Source organism: Hemicordylus capensis, chromosome 1, assembly GCF_027244095.1.
Source record: "Hemicordylus capensis ecotype Gifberg chromosome 1, rHemCap1.1.pri, whole genome shotgun sequence".
NCBI classification, from domain to species: domain Eukaryota; kingdom Metazoa; phylum Chordata; class Lepidosauria; order Squamata; family Cordylidae; genus Hemicordylus; species Hemicordylus capensis.
In genome coordinates, this window is record NC_069657.1 from 72,184,951 (window position 1) to 72,198,066 (window position 13,116).

Genomic DNA, 13,116 nt, shown 5'->3' on the forward strand with positions numbered 1-13,116 from the left:
AGGGGCAGCTGGGGAGAGTGCCACTGGCACACACTGATAGCTGGGGGGAGTGCCGCCATTATGGAAGTGGCGGCAGAGGAGGAGCAGGGAAGGACCTGCTCTCCTCTGTGTTAAAGGACCTGAGGAAGCCCTTGGTTTTTAAAGGCACTGTGCAGCAATTCAGAAGCCGAATCGCATTCCGAGCACATCCCTAACACCAGATTATGTACCACATTCTGAAAAGCCACACACACTACTTTTACATATGTTTTTGAGCCATACCTGTAAAGATCGCAGGCCTGGCCATAACCAGCGGACACAGCCCACAGCCGGAATGCCTCAGTGGTCATCCTTATGGCTTCCTCTGTCCTAAGAGAAAGGTCTTTGGGATCTTCAGCTATGAACCGACTCAGCCGACGCTTCATCTCAAACTTATTAAGCTGTAAATAAACACGCACAAGACAGCTGAGTTCAGATGCAACACTTTGGGGGTGAGGGCAGGGCGAAGGGAAGAACATACTGACACCCAAGGCATTGAGGACAATATGAGCATCATGTGGGAATGGACACACTAGCAGATGGCTCTAAAAAGAGATTTAACTCAAGGAAGGTAAGCACATTAATGGTTGTTAGTCTTGATGACTATATGCAGCCTTCAGGTTCAGAGTCAGAATGGCACAGAATACTAGTTCTCAGGGTCAATAGGAAACAGAATAATTGCCTTCATAACCTGCCTGAGGGCTTCCTGGAAACATCTGATTGGCCACTGTGGGAAAGAGGATGCTGGACTAAATCAGTTCCCAGACTGGTTTGCATAGCAACAGGAATAGAAGGTTGTTATCTGTACCAAAAGGGCTAACAATCAGAGACCAGGAACAGCCACTGAAGTGACACTATGCTGAGGTGAACAATTGCTTTCCCCCTGCTAAAACCTTAAGTGGCGCAGCAGAGAAATGCTTGACCAACAAGCAGAAGGATGCCGGTTTGAATCCCTGCTGGTACTATATCGGGCAGCAGCGATATAGGAAGATGCTGAAAGGCATCATCTCATACTGCATGGGAGGAGGCAATGGTAAACCCCTCCTGTATTCTACCACAGAAAACCACATGGTTCAGTGGTCGCCAGGAGTCAACACCAACTCAAGGGCACAACTTCACCTTTACTTGAAAAGATGCACCTTACCCAGTTAGCAGGGGTAACATCAGCATCAAGTAGGCACAGGCAGAGAGCACCCCAGAAAGACAGAGGGTCATTCTCACAGACAGTTCCATCATCCTCTGTCCAATCTGGAAACTGCCTTTCAACAGCATCCCATGCACATTTATTCAGCTATATATCCCACAGTGTAACCCATTGTGCTTGGGCTTACTCCCAAGTAAGCATGTCTAAGATTGCAGCCTGAAAGCAACAGTGATTTAGGGAGAGGAGGGGATCTGGCATTTGACTGAGCAGGAAAAAGCCTACTTTCTGGTCACTATCTTTGGTTAAAATTGTGGCCCCCTGATGGGACAAAAAGACCCATAAGTACTAATAATTGACTTCATTTAATACTGTTAGTTAGTTTTAATGTAATACTGTACTGAAAATTAACCTTGGCCCCCACATACCAAGTCATGATTGGTTCTGGCCCACTGGGGTATTTGTGTTGGGCACCCCTGGTCTATAGCTTCTGGAGGAAGTGAGGGACTAGCCACTTTGTCCCAGTTTTTTGCAAATTGTACTTTTTGCCCCATTTAACGAGCTAGTGGAGAATCTGTGGCTGACTGCAATACTCACCAGCCTGGCAGCTATGTTGCGCCCTCCAGATGCCACAACTCTGATTAGTTTCATGGCAGTGGCACACGGAACTCCATGCAGACTAAGAAGCAACTGCTCAGGTTCAGCAACTCTTGGATCCCACTGGGTGGGCAGGAACTCTCCAATGACAGTCTCAACCAGGCGGGGGCAGTCCAAGACCTGAAAACACATATAAAAAGATAGCTAGCAAAACAAAACAGCTGACTTATCATTGCAGTAATGCAGATTTTAGCTGCTTGGCAAAGCATATCAAGAAGGTTTGAGATAGTTTCCCTGTGATCTCTCTACTTCATCATTACCACCAATTATTCACATTCTCACTGACTCAGTACACGAAGACCTACCCGACAGCATGCTTCAGTGGAGTGCCTTGCTACACGGATCAGAATATCTAGGATTTCTAGGACTACCAGAGGTACAGGTCGCATCACTTCCAGAATGTATCTCAGACGATGAAGAATTCTGGTCTTCAGAAGTCCCTGGGAGACAAATTTTTAAAAGCCTGACATTACTTGATGTTTCAGAAGCTACAAAGTATCTTTGATGTAAATTTATTTCTATTTTATAGATAGCAGCTTGCTCAAGAAAGCACCGTGACCTCCTTCAAGAAAGTGGAAGAGCTCAGTAGAGAATCCAAGAATGAGGTCAATGTGTGTACTTGTCAATTCCATCATCAGGTGATAACAGATCACACACTATAGGCAGAGCTTCCACATCACCCCAAGCACAACACTTCTCATCTGAGAAAATCGATGCATGCATGTAGTCATGATTCCATATATCACACTTACATGATATAACCCTTAAAAGTATCAAGGCACAGCACGACTGAACTCAGACATGCAGGAATGTCTAAGGTTTACTCAAGGGTTATCTTGACAGTTTCTTGAACAGCCTTGTACTTAACCCCATGCCGCCCCCCGCAGCACACACACACTCCCAGAGCTACCCAGAAAAGAAAATTTCCACTTACTTGCCTTCTTTGGTACAGGTGGTGGGGCTTAGCCTTATTTATGGCAAGGCTTCTGTCTCTCAACTATTCAGGCCTCTGCGCACACACAGAGGTCATGCTAATGGTGGCCATGTGTCCGCAGAGGCCCAAAACGGGAAGCAGCCTACCCGGCCTGTCATTTGGGGCATTGGAGGAGCCCTCGCCACCATTGTGTTGTTTTTAAAAAGGTACCCCACCCCCACATTTACTTTCAGTAAAGCCCTTGACTTGTAAAGAGGAATCCTTGCCAGATTCCCCTCTACAAGTATACCCATCAAGCCGGTCCGGGTGGCTCGACAGCCGGACCGGACTTGGCCCTAGGCTCAACCGAGCCCGAGCTGCCCGAGGAGGCTGGAATACGAACTGGATTCGAATCAAACCAGGAAAACTGGCTCCGCGCACATCCCTACAACTTGCACAAATGTAATGTCCAGGTCACCGACCATGACCAAGCAAGTAGTTAGCGACAAAACTGCTCTCGAGGTTTTCACTGTGAAGACTTATCAAATACTTAGGACTGAATTCCTGTCCATTTTGTTCACAGAGAGCAACATGTCACCTCATTGAGCTGTCTCTCTCTGGATCATCAATAAATAGAGAAGAAGCAGGGAGCTTGCAAAATACAGAGATAATGAACAGAACTGGTGGTTGTGTCTGACCTGAACATCTCTTATAGCACAATGACACTGCAGCAGTCCCAGCATTTCAAGAATCATTGCCACCGTTACTATGTGGCCGTTTTAGAGCCACATACTCTCTCTTTGAAACATTAAGAATTAATTTGAAACATTAAGAATACAAAGAATCCTATGTAATTTCACAAAAAGGATCTATACAGTGTCCACTTTTTCTTTTCAAAAAAGCTAGCAATTTTCATCAAGTTCTTTTGTTACTTTCCCCTGTTTTTTGTTTTGCCTATTGCTATTTAATTCATTTCAGGGTTGGTTGTCATCACTGGCAACTTGTAGAGCTTATGTGGCCCCAAAAGGCAGGCTATAAGTATTGAAATAAAGGATCACTGCATTCATGCATAGAGCTCCTTAGTTTAATTAAATGCTTTTATTATTATTATTATTATTATTATTATTATTATTATTATTATTATTAACATTTATATCCCGCTCTTCCTCCAAGGAGCCCAGAGCGGTGTACTACATACTTGAGTTTCTCCTCACAACAACCCTGTGAAGTAGGTTAGGCTGAGAGAGAAGTGACTGGCCCAGAGTCACCCAGCAAGTCTCATGGCTGAATGGGGATTTGAACTCAGGTCTCCCCGGTCCTAGTCCAGCACTCTAACCACTACACCACGCTGGCTCTCTTAGCAAGCAGGCTGAAAAATATCACTATAACTGTGCTTGTTTTTATCACTTTATAAAGAAATCATTTTATATATGCAAGACAAAAGTTTGAGTTTGAGTCAGCAAAACTCCACCAGCACACAACTCAGTAAAGATTATAATAGTAGCTGACATCCAGAGTAAGTTATTTAGTAGTACTACTCTCAAGTTACTCTAAAGGACTTTGGTCAAGTAATTTAGTCAGGATGTCGGCTACTGTTTTGTTGCTGAGATTCTGCACATAGTCAGAAGTTCACCTTTACAACATCATATCGTGCCACATCTGGGTCTGGCTTATTTTCATCCTTTGCTTTACTTCCCAGTGTCTTTTCTATTACAGTTTGTTCATCCTCCTCATCTTCCTCTTCCTCATTGTTTGGGATAAAAGGGTAAACAGCCATGCCCTGGTACCATGAAAATGTCTTGTCAAGATACTCCTGGAAGGAAATGAAATATAAACTAATACTTGTTGGGCTTTAATGGAACAGGGGGAGGGAAAGAGGGAGTCTTACAGGGCACTGTGGCTCAGTGGCAGAGCACATACTTTGCATGTAGAACGTTCAGTCCTGGGTGTCTCCAAGCAAGTGGATCTCGCTAGCAGGCCTGGGAAAGACCTCAGCCCAAATCCTTGGAGAGCTGCTGCCCATCAGAGTAGACAAGGGGTTCTCAAACTTGGCTTGTTAGCCTACAACTTCCATCATTCTCTGCCACAATAACCAAAGGCCATTGTGGCAGGGGATGATGGGAGTTATAGGCCAAAACCATCTGGGGACACAAGTCTGAGAATTCTTGGAAGAGGCAACACTGATCTAGATGGTCATAATGCAACTACATGCAGACCCAAAGCTATTCTACCAATATGAAGTAACAAACAGTACCGCATTAGTATGTATCTATTCCACATTAAAGAGGTTTAAGTGATACCCATCTTTGAACTAGACAAAATTCTACTGAAACAGAGACACTGTGCTTTTTATCAGGGTATACATTCCAGCACACACTTAAGCACCATTCAGTGTTTACTAGATTATGCTCTTAGAAGCAGATAGGAGAATCTGGTTGGGAATTACTGGTTCTGCCACTGAACCTTAATGATGATCTTCTAAGTCTTTACTCCTTAACAAGAGCCTTTACAATCTGATGAAAACAATATTTTAAATGTCACTAGTTTATCTTATTCAAGCTCTGTATATACTTCCTGTGGTCTATATATCCTGAAGAATATAAATGATGTGGCAGTCACATTGATCATACATTTCACTTTTTAGGTGGTGTCCCCCCCCTCTCAATTAAGTGCACAATTACCATCTGATAATATCATTTCTCATTTCCCAAAGGTCACTTGACATCAACACAAAACGAAAAGGCCATTAAAAATGATATTTTGCCCTGAATATTTGTTCTAAAAAAATGAAAACTAAAATTTTTCTGAAAATAATTTGAGCTTTGTTGTCAATCTGATCACATTTATTTAGAATTTAACAGCTTTTAAAGACTTCATTTTCACTTTAAAGCTACTTTCTTGTAAAGCTAGCTAAATTTAATGCTAGTTACATTATAAAGAGAATTTCCAATTAATATACATTTACTAATATACGACCTAAAGTGGTCCCTTGAATGTGATCACTCAGATCTACTAATTGCTTCATTTCTAATGCAATCATCACTGGGGTGAAGGGAGTCTTGCTCAGAGGATCAGTGCACACAAATATAAGGACAACAACTTAAATCAACTTTATGAGGTCACTTAAGAGGTTGGGACAAGTGGATTAAGGAAATCAGAGCTCTATTCCTATAGTTACCAACAGTCAAAGCATTTTGAATGGATTCATGTTTTCTAAAGATAGAAACCTCATCATCTGAAGAAACCAATAGTGCATGGAGAGCATGGACAGCGGCTGCAATGACATTATCCACTGGGTCATCCAACGAGAAACGGAGCAAGAAAAGGAACCCAGCATCAAGCAAGACACGTAGGACGCTTCCTTTCAGCATGGAGACAAACTCCCCGGCCTTGGCCTGAAACACAACCCACAAAGACAGGTTTAAGGTGGGGGACGGGGGCATCACCAATGTTGTGGAATCTCAATACCCCCTTGCAGCATCAGCTTTTGAAAACAGAGGTTGCAATCACAATGAAATAGACAAATACATAAACATATCAATTCTGTAGATTGTATTCCAACTACAAAACCAAGCTCTTTTTAACTGCAGGATTTCCCTTCTTTTAATTCTAGCAATCTTAAACTAGGTTCTCAATAGATCACTCGCTTAGAATTGTAATGGGTGAAGATCTCTCAAATGTCTTTTAATCCTTAAATTTGTGGAAATGACTGGATATTGTAATCAGACCTTGTGGGCAGTCCAATATGTCACCGAGTAAGGCCAAAATAAAGTAAATAAGCAAATAAATAAATAAATCCCCTGGACTAATTACATAATGTACATGTTCTGCATTAAATACCCTGGTGATCTGATGAAGGGTCAGTGGCTTACACAGAATCAGAAAAAACTCAAGAGGAACTTACTGTAGTTACACCTGCTACCATCCTGTTACTTCCATTTCAACAGTTGCAATAGCTATATGAGAGATCATGTATCTCTACCAAAGTACAGCTGAAGAGGAGCAGAATTCCATACAAAGTTTAACTCACCTTCTGGACAACATGGCCTAGCACCTGTAATGCCAGGGTTCTCTGTTGTATCACCTGGCTGCGAGTCAAATGGAAGAGTTCTTGGAGTGAGTAGCCAGCCCTCTATAATCAGAACACACATCCAAAACAGAATCATTAAGTAAAAGATGACTGCATAAGATGACTTCTATAACTACTTATTTCCAAGTTACAGATGAGAGGCCATCCCCTCATCTGACTAAAACATCTGAAAGGAGCACACACAGTCAACATATCAGCCAGGCAAAACCATTCTTCTGCCAATTCCACTACTCAGTCCAGACCACAGTAGGCCCCACAGTGCAGGTTCACATGTTCAAATGCATGGAGAGAGAGAACCGCAGCCACTGAAGTTGCCTCAATACATTGGGCAGCAGGTGAGAATGGGCTGTACCCGTGCACGTACAGCCCATTCTCACTCAATGTGCAAAGGTCAGGAACTGCAGTTCCATTCCCTCTCCATGTTTCCAACAGACATGAGGACTGGGCCACAGGGATAGGTCTAGTAGGAAATGCAGACAGCAAGGTCAACAAGGTATATGTACTAAAGGCTGGGAAATATATCTGGATCACTACACAATCAGACCAAGGCTAAGATAGGAATTCCTTTCCATTATTTCAGCCAGACTCTGAGTAAATACCAAACCAGTGTGTGTGTGTGTGGGAGGGGGAGCAAGCATCCTTCGGTACTCTAGGAGAGCTGCCAAGGCACCCTTATGCTGAGAGCACACCCCTGCTCCTGCACCCAGCCAGTGAGTTTGCAGGCAGGGAGCGTGGGGCACACCCCTCTCCTTTCTAGCCAGTGTTTCACTGAAATGCTGGCGGGCTCAGGGTTATTTTTCCCCCTGCCTCGATCTTTGCAAGGTGGGGGGCGAGGGACTAAGCCAGCCAGCATTTCAATGAAATGCTGGCTGAGAAGAACCCCTAGTGGCCACTCCCCATGTCCATGTCGATGAGGGGGCATGGTCAGTGCCTGGATGGGGCTGAATAGCCCCTGAATGCGAGGCAGAGAAAGGAGCTCCTAGTCAGTGATTCAGTGAACCATTGATTGAGGGGGAACTTTGCAAAGGACCTGAATAGCCCCGTCCTGGCACAGACCACACCTCCTGCATCTGATATGGATGCAGGGGGTGTGGCTTGGGCACATGCATGCCAACACGTGCACAATAATCTATGAAGAAGGACAAGACCTTGTCCTACAGCCACCAGTAAGCTCCCTATGCACCTATAACAAAGTATTCACAAGAAAACCTTTCACCAGTAAGCTCTATTGCCCCATCCAACATCCTAACCCTCGTTCAGATAATCCCTAATGCCCCACGAGGAAAGTGGGGAGATTTTTCAATATCTAACATGATTGTGGGGGGATCTTCCTGATCTCATAGTACAACTTTCAGGTAAAGCAATTTTTTTCTCTGTTGTTTCTTCTTCTTCTTAAGCACTAATGTATATTGTCTCAGTGCAGCATCACTAATCATCAACTTGCTTTTTCAAATTATCTAGCCCAAGATTAAAAGCAGAAAGATTGCCAGGAGTCAAACATGCTAAGTAACAGCAAATATACACTTGTGTTCTAAAACAGTTTTTCCTTACATCTGCTTCCTCTCCGTGATGGTGCAGGCCCATGTGTGTAGGGAAGTCTTTATCTGGGGGAATAAGTTCTCCTTTCAGACTGAAGCGTGCTTGCATCCCCTATAGAGGAAGAATAGAAGGTAATTCTGTTCCCCCACCATGCCATCCAGCCCTTTAAACTTAGCTGCTCGCATCTAGTAGAATGTATATATCCTAACCCTGTTACCCACACCTACTTTTGCAACCCTCCCCTGATCACATGTTCTAGGAAAAGGGAGTGTGAATGATTTAATTGGATGAAAATGTGTGCCTTGACTTCTAGAATGCACTTCATATGAGAGGACCTTGAAGGTCAGAGGTTCAACTTTCAAATATAATACATACATATATTCTGACAGGGATGTCCTGATTAGGGATGTGCACGGAACCGGTTCAGAGGCCCTTTATGGGCCTCCGAACCGGTTTGAAAGACCGACACTTCAGCCGGTTCAAAAGCGGTAGGGGAATCCCTTTAAGGGTGGGGGAGGTTGCTCAGACCCCTCCCGCTGCATTGCTCCCGCCAGCACTGTCTTTTAAAATTGTCCAGCGGGGCGGCAGCATACCTCCTTGCTGCCCCAGTGCCTCCTCAGACCGGAAGTGACCAGAAGTTGCTGCTGTGCATGTGCACGTCACAGCGGCGACTTCCAGTCTGAAGAGGCAAGGAGGTACACTGCCACCTCGCCAGACCATTCAAAAAGGCAACACTAGCAGGGAAAGTGCAGCAGGAGCAAAAAGAGCACCCTCCCCCACGTCCTTAAAAAGATCCCCCCGCCCCACCTCTGAACCAGCAGATGCCGGTTCTGTGCACACCACTAGTCACAATTTGCAACTCAGTTTTAGCCACAATGCTAAACCTACCCTAGTTAAACATCAGCTCAAATGCATCTACCGTATTTACCCAATAGAAGATTACTCTGAATTGAAGAAGATCCCCTTAAAAATAGAGGTTAAATATAGGTTAACTATATTTACCTGAAAGGAAGAGGACTCTGAATTTAAGACAAACCCCCAATTGCTAACCTTGCTTGGAAAAAAAACTAGTCTTGGATTCAGGTAAGTATAGTACTTGACAGTGACTTTGCAGTCTCATTGCATATTAGTAGCGGAAGAGGTGGTGGAAGAGAAAAGAGAGAAAAAGAACTGCATTTTAATTCTTCTAACCTTTCTGGTTTTCCTCTGACGAGGCTGCGGAAGGTCCTTCATCCACTCCAGCTTCTCAAACTCCACATTGTCCATGTGGAGCCATTCTTTTTGAGGCTTCACAGGAAGGTCATCTTTTAAGACAGACAGAAAAAGAATGCTCTTCATGGACATGAAGAGAGCACATCACTTTCTTTGCCAACATTTTTAGCAGTGCAAAGTGCTTCAGATGCTGCTTTTTTCACAACAAAGTGGGGGAAATATTGAAATTGAGTCTTCAATATATAAACAAAGATCTGACAAAAATTTAATCTCCCATAAGATCTAAAAACGAACTGAATGCTGCCATTAATGAAATTCACTGATGAAGTGAAGATGAGCTGAATATCAACTTGGACGTGAAATGAATACAATGAGCTTAAAAGTCAAGAGGAGAAAAATAAGACTAAAGATTTAAAATGCACTCCAGCAACACCTATAAGAAGAGAACCTGAAAACAAAGATACTGAGGAGAGAATCTAGGAAAGAGCGTTCCAACCTTTTCCTTTATACTCATATTTATATTTTAAAATAAATACAAGTACCATTTTCATGAGTACCACTGCCATAGGAGACAGCTGCCATAAGCAGGAGTGGGCAGCTATCCACACAGTTATCCCTGCAATGAGGGAGAGGCTTCTCTAGTTGCTACTGCCTCCTGACATCTCCTCTGTTCTGTACTGTCATTTCAACTTTACCTAATCTGTGCTTCTTTTGAACAGTCAGGCCACTGTCCAGCTACGTCTTGCTGTCAATGGACTGCTACTTCTCAGAACACATAAAATCCCAACAATACAAAACAATTTAAAAACTTGGTTTTTGTTTTAAAATCAGTTTTTGAAGCCTTAATGAACAGAAAGGTCTTCACCTGGCATCTAAAAGAACGAAGTGATAGTGCCAGGTGAACCTCACTAGGGAGGCTACTTCACAAATGGGGTGCAACCATCGAAAAGCCCCTCTCCCTATAGCCACCCGCTTCACCTCATTCAGCAGGGGCACTTGGAGCAGGGCCTGCAAAGAAGATCCTTAAGGTCTTAACTGGGACATATGAGGCAAGTCTCTCTCTGAGGTAACCAGGTCCCAAGCCATTTAGGACTATAAAGGTTAAAACCAGCACCTTGAGTTGAGCCCGGAAGCAGACTGGGAGCCAGTGCAGCTGACTAAGCACTGGCATAATATGATTAATCCCAGTTAATAATTTTGCAATCCTATTTTGTACCAGCTGTAATTTCTAGGCCATTTTCAAAGGTAGCCTCATGTATAATGAACTGCAGTAATCTAAGCAAGAAGTTACCAGAGCATGAGTAACTGTGGCCAAGCTATCTCTATCCAGGTACAGTCGCAGCTGGCATATCCGCCAAAGCTGATAAAGGGTGCTCCAAGCCAGAGGCCACTTAAGTCTCTGGTGACAATGCAGGATTGTTGAGCACCCCCAGACGGAGAACAGGGTCCTTCAGGGGCAGTGCAAGTCTATCTAGAACATGCTGATCATTATGCAACCGGGCAGAGGAATCACCAACCGACAGTACTTCTGTCTTGTCTGGATGAGTCTCAACTTGTTCACCCTCATCCAGTCCATTACTGCATCCAAGCACTGATTCAGGATAGTCACCACCTCAGACGGCTACACCAGCCATCTCCACTTCCAATGCAGTCAGATCAGGAATAGAGGCATGCGGCCACCACAGAGGTGTGGCCAAGTTTCCACCCACCATACTGTGAGTTACCATTAGCGGTACACATACCACTGAACTACAGTGATCTAGAAAGTAAATGTGTTAAAGAGTAAGCCTAGAAGGGTTACCCAGACAAGGGTGTTATTTCAGTGTCATTTCACCCGGAAAGTCTTGTCAAACAGGGATGCTACTATTTATTTATTTATTTATTTTGCAATCTTGCCCACAGTAGTTTAGAATCTTGGTACCCCATAAAAGGCCAGAGCAATTGTTTTTAATTATTTTTAATTATTTTGGTTTTTTCTTCAGACATCCTGGTTCAACAGCAACTACACAGGAGACTGTGACAACAGCCAATATGTCTTTGGAAGGCCTGAACATCAAGGAGATCAATTATTATAGACTAGGCAGTAAAGAGAACAAGGAAGGAAGGAAGGAAGGAAGGAAGGAAGGAAGGAAGGAAGGAAGGATGAGAACCCTCTGACCACCTCTTAAGTTACCTAGAATTTTTAATCTACCAAGTTAACTAAGCATTTTTCCTAGGAGAAAGGGTTTGTTAATAAGTAAGCAGCGATGGAGTAAGATCCAAATCAAGTTTTTAAAAGCTTGAGAAGATGTACTGCGCAGGCAGATTGCAGCTTATTTTCAACCCTTACCTTGTGGGGTTTTGGTTTTGTTTCTTTGTTTTACTGTTCTGAGTACTCCCAGATGGTAACTTACAGGGCTACCAGAAATAATCTTTTTGAAACACCTGCAGTGGATCAAGGCACGTATCCTCCTCTACTTCCACCAGCAAGTGAAGACAAGTTTATATACACAAAGGCACTTTCTGGTTACTGAGAGTCAAACTAGACAATAAGGGGTGTTGGAATCCTGGGTTTTCAAATGGAATTATGCCATACCATTCCCCCCACTGAAACTCAGCCCTCAAAAACGGCTATTTTAAGAAGCAAATACCAGCTTCTGATGACACAATTTTCAGTGGAATATGGTCCATGGGGAAAGGACTAAAGCCCCTCATCCCAATGAGCCAGCTCCACATTCAGGACCACGCGCCCTCAACTGTTTAGTATATAGAAAAAGACATGGGGGATCCCAAGCACAGGATTCCAACATGCTTTAAATGTACTGCCTAGTTCCCCCCCCCTTGCCGCCAATTGATGCTGCTGCTTGCTCTTTACTGTATATTCCAGTTGGTAGATTATTACTTTATTTTGCATTTATTTTATTCATAATTTTAATACTGTATAATATAGTATAGGAGAACCTTATTATATGGTTCCATGTATCCGCAGGGTGTCTAACAGACACCCATTTCCAGTATCTGCGGATACGATAGGATGAAAACCCACATATCTACAGCTCCTAGAGGGCCGGAAGTGATCGTGGAGTTCATTTCCATCCTCCATTTTGTCTCAAGGAGCCATTTATGGTTTGTTGCTTCAAAAAAATAGGACTTTCCCCTGCAATTTTTTTCTTTGGAGGGCATTTCTGGGCACATGAGGGACCCACGGAGCACACCGCAGTAATTTCTGGAATGTTCTGGGGGGTGTTTTTTTGGATTTTTCTCTGCTCCCTAGAACCTAATCCCTCCCCATTTCCCCATAGCCTTAATGCCTTGTTACTCGTGGTTCCATTACCCACATCAGTAATAAACTTCAGTATGGCCCACATTGTGTTAAATGCACTTAAAAAAAAAAAACCACTGTAAAATGATGGAGTGAAGAATGAACACACCAGGGTGGTGGGTGTGAAGCAGGCGGAAGCAGAAATCAGTGGAAACTCAACTCTTCTGGCATTTGTAATTCAGCAAGTATTTGTCCCCCTCCCCCATTAATCACTAAATGGAGAGGGCTGATTAAATCATGCTCTG

At 43.5% G+C, this 13,116-nt stretch overlaps 1 protein-coding gene across 7 annotated transcripts in view; it reads right to left on the reverse strand.

Annotated features, from left to right (window-relative positions):
* RPAP1 (RNA polymerase II associated protein 1) overlaps window positions 1-13,116 on the reverse strand; it is an 84,407-nt gene that overhangs the window by 34,005 nt on the left and 37,286 nt on the right. For all 7 annotated transcript variants that reach the window (XM_053284002.1, XM_053284007.1, XM_053284004.1 and 4 more), the window contains 8 exons: window positions 9,550-9,662; window positions 8,371-8,469; window positions 6,760-6,861; window positions 5,957-6,124; window positions 4,363-4,542; window positions 2,122-2,256; window positions 1,757-1,936; window positions 262-419 (listed from right to left, as the gene is read on the reverse strand). In XM_053284002.1, the coding sequence (XP_053139977.1) occupies window positions 262-419; window positions 1,757-1,936; window positions 2,122-2,256; window positions 4,363-4,542; window positions 5,957-6,124; window positions 6,760-6,861; window positions 8,371-8,469; window positions 9,550-9,662 (1,135 nt within the window). The remainder of the gene's footprint in view (window positions 1-261; window positions 420-1,756; window positions 1,937-2,121; window positions 2,257-4,362; window positions 4,543-5,956; window positions 6,125-6,759; window positions 6,862-8,370; window positions 8,470-9,549; window positions 9,663-13,116) is intronic.